At 54.1% G+C, this 7,500-nt stretch overlaps 1 protein-coding gene across 1 annotated transcript in view; it reads left to right on the forward strand.

Annotated features, from left to right (window-relative positions):
• The window catches only part of LOC137612780 (extended synaptotagmin-2-like), a 37,550-nt gene that overhangs the window by 18,871 nt on the left and 11,179 nt on the right, over window positions 1–7,500 (forward strand). Inside the window, exons 9-13 of the mRNA XM_068341489.1 lie at window positions 5,227–5,347; window positions 5,811–5,987; window positions 6,521–6,603; window positions 6,697–6,745; window positions 7,442–7,500. The exon at window positions 7,442–7,500 is cut by the window's right edge and continues 31 nt beyond it. Of these exons, the coding sequence (XP_068197590.1) occupies window positions 5,227–5,347; window positions 5,811–5,987; window positions 6,521–6,603; window positions 6,697–6,745; window positions 7,442–7,500 (489 nt within the window). The remainder of the gene's footprint in view (window positions 1–5,226; window positions 5,348–5,810; window positions 5,988–6,520; window positions 6,604–6,696; window positions 6,746–7,441) is intronic.

Consider the following 7,500-nt stretch of genomic DNA (forward strand, 5'->3'; position numbering starts at 1 on the left):
GTGTGTTGTCATGACGACATGATGGAGGAACTCCCTGCTGTGTGGAGCAGGATGGAGGCTCCTCAGGCTTCGTCACTTCATGCTTCAGCCTCTCTGAGCCGAAACATACTTAGCTGGCGTGGATCCAGAGTGCTCCCTGCTCCTTCCTGTTTGCTGAAGACAAACTGGCTCTGCTGGTGCGTCGCTCTGACAGGATGTGATGGAGAGGGCCTTTAGAACCCCCAGAATGAGCAGCTCCCCCTGCACAGAGCTGTTAGCACACAGCTAATGGCTAACATCTCGCAGCTGTACCTTCGCCACACACACACATACACACACACACACACACACACAAACACACACACACACACACACACACACACACACACACACACACACACACACACACACACACACTGGGTTACTGTTGCCACGACTGGAGTGTGTAAAAGACTCCACCCTGCAAAACCTGGCTGTGCTTGTTGGACAAGTTTATGCAGCGCGTGTGTGTTTGTGTGTGTGTGTGTGTGTGTGTGTGTGTGTGTGTGTGTGTGTGTGTGTGTGTGTGTGTGTGTGTGTGTATTCTGTGTGTATGCTAGTCCTTGCCACACCCTCCTCACTCTCACTGGTTGCTCTGGTTTGTGTTGGGGGTGTGAACTGACACGGATCAGCTGTCAGGGCAGGGGCTCCTGCCCCCTGCAGGAGACCAGAGGAACTGGTCCCTGGTTGGACCCTCAGGTCCCCCAGATGGACTTCAGGTTCTTCTGTCTCCAGCCTCCATCCAGACGTGATGAGAGGAGCTGTGGTCTGTTGTGTCTCATGGATCTGAAGCCACGTCTCCTCAGGAGGTCCATCCTGATCCAGATCCTGATCCTGATCCTGATCCTGATGACTTCTTCTGTGCATGCACGAGCAGGCTGCAGTTTCCTCTGCTCTGAGCGAGTTTGTTGTGCTTAATTTAGCATTTTTTTCTATGTTTCTGTGTATATTATTCTAACGTAAATTTAGATAATGTATAGTGATATGCTAGTGTACTCCAGGGAGGAGTTGATGTCCATGAGGGTCAAAGGAGACCCAGCAACACGCGATCTCATCCCCGCTGAGCTCCGACGGAGATATCACGGATGCCGAGTGGGTCGCGTTGAAAGGACTAGACTAACGGCTAGAGCCGCTAACCGGAGGAGAGTCAAGCCCCCCGTCCCCTCCGTCATCACGGGGAACGTGAACTCTCTACCCAACAAGGTGGACGAACTGACGGCGCTGTGCAGGACTGAACAGCGCTACCGGGAGACCAGCTTGTTGGTGTTCTCAGAGACGTGGCTAACTGGTGACGTGCCAGACGCTAACGTCGGACTAACCGGCTTCTCCTCCGTACGAGCGGACCGGGACAACAACACCGCCGGTAAGAAGAAAGGAGGTGGATTAATCATCTATACCAACGATAGATGGTGCTATCCGGGACATGTGACGGTGAAATCAACACTGTGTAACCGCGATCTGGAACTAACAGCTGTTAGCATCAGACCCTACTACCTGGCGCGTGAATTTTCACCGTCTACATCCCTCAACGGGCGGACCCTGAGACGGCACGAGAGACCATCTGTGGGACCACCTCTGCTCTTCGGACCCGGCACCCGGAGGCGCTTGTCATCATCACCGGTGACTTTAACCAGGTCACCTTGGACTCATCTCTCCCCACAATGGTCCAGTGTGTAGACTGTCCCACACGGAAGAACAGAACCATCGATCTGTTCTACACTAATGCTAAGGAGGCATACACCGCCACCCCCCTCCCTCCACTAGGTAAATCAGACCATAACCTAGTGCACCTACAGCCCACCTACATCCCGCTGGTGAAACGGCTGCCAGCAACAACACGACAGGTCAGGAGGTGGTCCCCGGAAGCAGAGGAGATGCTGAGGGACTGCTTCCAGACCACCAACTGGGATGTTATTGTGGGCTCACATGGGGAGGACATTGAGGGGGCAGCTCAGTGTTTTACAGACTACATGAACTTCTGTGTGGACACCGTGGCCCCTGTCAGGACAATCAGGTGTTACCCCAACAACAAACCATGGGTAACCAAGGAAGTCAAGGCTGTCCTGAACAGGAAGAAGCGGGCGTTCAGGAGCAAGAACGAGGAGGAGATGAGGAAGGCCCAGCAGGAAGTGAGACTCTGCCTGAGGGAGGCCAAGGAGGCGTACAGGAGGAAGCTGGAGAAGCAGCTGGGGCGCAACCAGGTGCAGGAGGTCTGGAATGGGATGAGAACCATCACCGGACACGGGAAAGGGCGCAGCACTGTGGAGGGGAACAGTGAACAAGCGAATGAACTAAACAGCTTTTTCAATCGGTTCAGCTCCCCCACCACTCCTGGCTCCTCGTCCCAGGCCTGTTCCAGTCCTACAGACCGCCCCACTGATGCTCCCTCCTCCTGTGCTTCCTCTCCTTCTACCCCTGCCACTTCTCCCGAGCCCACTCCAAGAACTGCGAAGCTCAACGGCCCCACCTCAACCACTGGACTTCCAACCTCGCCACAACCTCCTGCTCCCACCACGACGGAGACCGTCATCACTGCAGACCTGGTGACGACAACACTGAGGGGGCTCCATCCCTATAAGGCAGCTGGACCGGATAAGATCTCCCCAATACTCCTCCGAGCCTGTGCTTCGGAACTAGGGGACCCCCTGCAGCGATTGTTTAACCTCAGTCTGTGGCTGGGGAGGGTCCCGTCACTGTGGAAGACCTCCTGCATTGTCCCTGTACCCAAGAAAAGACGCCCTACTGAGCTCAACGACCACCGACCGGTCGCTCTTACCTCCCACGTAATGAAGACCCTAGAGCGACTGGTCCTGGAGCTCATGCGTCCACAGGTGCAGGGTGCTATGGACCCTCTCCAGTTCGCCTATCAGGCCAAGGTTGGGGTTCACGACGCTGTCTTGTACCTCCTCCACCGCACACTCTCCTACCTGGACACCGGGGGCTGTGCCGTCAGGGTGTTCTTCTTTGACTTTTCGAGTGCCTTCAACACCATCCAGCCCCGGCTCCTGCAGGACAAACTGACCTCCATGGCTGTGGACCCCTACCTCGTGAGCTGGATCACGGACTACCTAACGGACAGACCCCAGTACGTCCGTATGGGGGACTGTTTTTCTTCTATGGTGACCAGCAGCACGAGGCCCCACAGGGGACCGTTCTATCCCCCATTCTCTTCACCCTCTACACATCAGACTTCAAGCACAACATGCCACATACAGAAGTACTCCGATGACACCGCGATAGTGGCATGTATCCGGGAGGGTGATGAGGGGGGGGTACAGGGCATTGGTGGCTGTATGAGGGGGGGTACAGGGCATTGGTGGCTGTATGAGGGGGGGTACAGGGCATTGGTGGCTGACTTCGTGGAGTGGTGCCAACAGAACCAGCTCCAGCTCAACGTCTCCAAGACCAAGGAGATGGTGCTGGATTTCCGGCGGGCACCTCCCTCTCCACAGCCAGTGATCATGGAGGGCAGTGAGGTGGGGGGGGTAGGAAACTATCAGTACCTGGGACTGCAGCTAGACAGCAGACTGGACTGGTCACTCAACTGGGACTGTGTGTACAAGAAGGGGCACAGATGTACTTCCTGAGGAGGCTGGCCTCCTTCAACATCTGTCCTAAGCTCCTTCTCATGTTCTATCAGTCCGTAGTCTCCAGTGTGCTGTCATACGCCATTGTGTGTTGGGGTGGGGGGGCCAGGAAAAGAGATATGGACCGTCTGAACAGACTCATCCGCAGAGCGGCCTCAGTGGTCGGGCTGAGCCTGGACTCTGTGGAGACAGTTCTGGAGAGCAGGACCATGTCTAAAATTAAGGCTATCATGAACAACACCAGCCCCCCCCTACACACCACCTTCTCCCAGCAGAGAAGCACCTTCAGCAGCAGACTGCTGTCACACAGCGCCTCCACAGAGAGGCTGAGGTCCTCCTTCGTGCCCCGTGCCATCAGGGGGTACAATGACTCTCTCAGGAGGAGCGGGGGGGAGGTGGGAGGTCTTCTTCTTCCCTGGAGTCTCTGTGCTCTATGTTCTCCCAGGTTTTTCTCAGGTTCACCCCTCATCCACCCATCTGCTATGGACCTGCTCTTCCCATCCCACCAGTACCACCCCTAACCTAATTATCGGCTGGGGTCCGGCTTCCTTTTTCCTCCGCGCCACCATACTGTTCCACCCCTCATCCGCCCATCCGCTGTGGACCATCTGCTGTGGACCTGCACCTCCCATCCACCAGTATCACCCCCCACCTAACCATCCACTGGGGTCCTGCTGCCTCTCTTCCTTGGTGTCATCTTACTTTTCCACCCCTCATCCGCCCAGCCGCTGTGGACCTTCCTCTGTGGACCTTATCCTCCAAGCCCACCAGCACCCCCCCTCAACTATCCATCAGCTGGGGTCCTGCTTCCTTTCCTCCTCCTTCCTCCATACAGTCATCCAATCAGCTGTAGTTGTGCCTTGACTTTATCAACCTGAACCGTATTGATACTGTCTCTATCTGGCCTGTCTGTCTCTCTCTCTGTCTCTCTCTCTCTCTGTCTCTCTCTGTCTCACTCTCTATCTGTCTCTCTCTCTCTCTCTCTGTCTCTCTCTCTCTCTCTCTCTCTCTCTCTGTCTCTCTCTCTCTGGCCTGTCTCTCTCTCTCTGTCTCTCTCTCTCTGACCCTGTTCTTATCTTCCTTTGATTTCTTTTCCACCCAACCAGTCGAGGCGGATGGCCCCCAAAAGAGTCTGGGTCCTGTCCGGAGTTTCTTCCTCAATGAGGGAGTTTTTCCCTCCACTGTCTCTGATGCTCTGGAGGGTTCAGTTGGTTTCTGTCTGTTAATTCGCTTTGAAATGTCTGCTGTCATGATTAAGAGATATATCAATAAAACTTGATGAACTTGATGGTTGAACACGGGGTTAAATGGATTTAATTTAATTTTATACTGTTTATATTTTAATTTTTTTAGTATATGTCCTGTTAGTGCTACACGTGTCTGTGAGTGTCTGTCCTGTTTGGTTCTTGTTTTGTCCTGGTGTTTGGCTGATTTGGTCGGTCTGTCCAGAGCAGCTGGTCTCCTGGATCGGTCCGTTAGAACGTGGATCTGGAGAACGTTCTGTTAGTGGTGTGTCTGAAGCCGTCCCTCACTGGGGGGGTTCAGTCTGAGGACCGTGCGTGTGTACCTTTCTCCTTAACTCATCCCTTGTGTCTTTCCTGCATCTGACCCCCCCCCCCAGTGGTTTGTGTCACGGCATCATCCAGGACATCATCTGCAGCTTCCTGGTCCTCCCCAACCGCATCAACATCCCTCTGGTGGGGGAGGCTCAGCTGGCCCAGCTCCGCTTCCCCGTGCCCAAGGTGACACACACACACACACGCACACACACACACACACACACACACACACACACACACACACACACACACACACACACACACACACCTACATACACACACACACACACACACACACAAACACACACACCTACACACACACACCTACACACACACACCCTCACACACACACACACACACCTACACACACACCTACACACACCTACACACACACAGACACACACACACACAGACACACACACACACAGACACACACACACACACCCTCACACGCAGACACACACACACACACACACACACACACACATACACGCACACACACACCTACACACACACACAGACACACACACACACACACACACACAGACACACACACACACACACACACAGACACACACACCCTCACACACACACACAGACAGCTGATCATATAAATCCATCTTACCTCTGTCACACGTCTCTTCAGGGGGTCCTCAGGATCCACTTCCTGGAGGCCCAGGACCTGTTGGGGAAGGACAAGTTCTTGGGGGGGCTGATCAAAGGGAAGTCCGACCCGTACGGCGTCATCCAGATCGGGACGCAGCTGTTCCAGAGCAAAGTCGTCCACGAGACCGTCAACCCCAAGTGGAACGAGGTGTACGAGGTGAGCCGTAGATCGACACCAGCCTGGTGACCGTAGATCGACACCAGCCTGGTGACCGTAGATCGACACCAGCCTGGTGACCGTAGATCGACACCAGCCTGGTGACCGTAGATCGACACCAGCCTGGTGACCGTAGATCGACACCAGCCTGGTGACCGTGGATCGACACCAGCCTGGTGACCGTGGATCGACACCAGCCTGGTGACCGTGGATCGACACCAGCCTGGTGACCGTGGATCGACACCAGCCTGGTGACCGTGGATCGACACCAGCCTGGTGACCGTGGATCGACACCAGCCTGGGCTGAATGGACCCACGTTGATTCCGACCCAGATTAAGACCCCCACCCCTATCAGAGCTGCAAGCATTTCCCTTCATTCAGTTCATTCACAGAATTGTTCAAATTTTGAACTTTGGATAAAAAGATTCAGTTTCATTCTCAGAACCCAGCAGAACGCTCATCAGGCCAGGATCTGTAGAACCTCCCAGAACGTTGACCCGGAGGTCATGAACTTGATGTTTTGTCGTTTCAGATCCTAATCTACGATCACTCCGGAAAGAACGTAGAGATTGAGCTTTTTGATGAAGACACCGACAAAGACGACTTCCTTGGAAGGTAACCAACCAGTTTTAGCTCCGCCTCTGCTTGTTGACTCTGTCACCCCGCCCCTTCACGTTATACGGTGCTTGTGTTTGTGCTGTGTTTCAGCCTGATGATTGACTTGGCCGAGGTCCAGAAGGAGCAGCTGGTGGACGAGGTAACGTGTTCCTGTGTTCTGGAGATGTTCTAGAGGCCTTCTGAAGGTGTTCTGGATGCATTTTGGAGGTGCTCTGGATGCGTTTTGAAGGCGCTCTAGATGGGTTCTGAAGGCGTTCTGGAGTTGCTTTGGATATGTACGGGAGGAGTTCTGGAGGATTCTTGATGCATTCGGGGGCGTTCTGGAGGCGTTTTGGAAGTGCTCTGGATTGGTTCTAAAGGCGTTCTGAAGGCGTTGTAGAGGCATTTTGGAGGCGCTCTGGATTGGTTTTGAAAACGTTCTGGAGATGTTCTGGAGATGTTCTGAAAGCGTTCTGGAGGCATACTAGAGTTGTTCTAGAGGCATTCTGAAAGTGCTCTGGATGGGTTCTGAAGGCGTTCTGGAGATGTTCTGAAAGTGTTCTGGAGGCGTTCTAGAGGCGTTTTGGAGGTGCTCTGGAGGGGTTCTGAGAACGTTCTGGAGATATTCTGGAGGTGCTCTAGAGTCATTCTAGAGGCGTTTTGAAGGCGCTCTGGATGCATTTGGGAGGCGGTCTGGATGGCTTCTGAAAGCGTTCTGGAGGTGTTCTAGAGTTGTTTTGTTTCTGGCGGCGTTCTGGAGGCGTTCTGGAGGTGTTCTAGAGTTGTTTTGGAAGCATTCCGGCGGCGTTCTGGAGGCGTTCTTGAGGTGTTCTTACTGGAACCTTGTCTCCTGCAGTGGTTCGTGTTGGAGGATGTGACCACTGGGAAGCTTCACCTGAAGATGGAGTGGTTGTC

The sequence above is a fragment of the Antennarius striatus genome, chromosome 18, assembly GCF_040054535.1.
Source record: "Antennarius striatus isolate MH-2024 chromosome 18, ASM4005453v1, whole genome shotgun sequence".
Taxonomy (NCBI): domain Eukaryota; kingdom Metazoa; phylum Chordata; class Actinopteri; order Lophiiformes; family Antennariidae; genus Antennarius; species Antennarius striatus.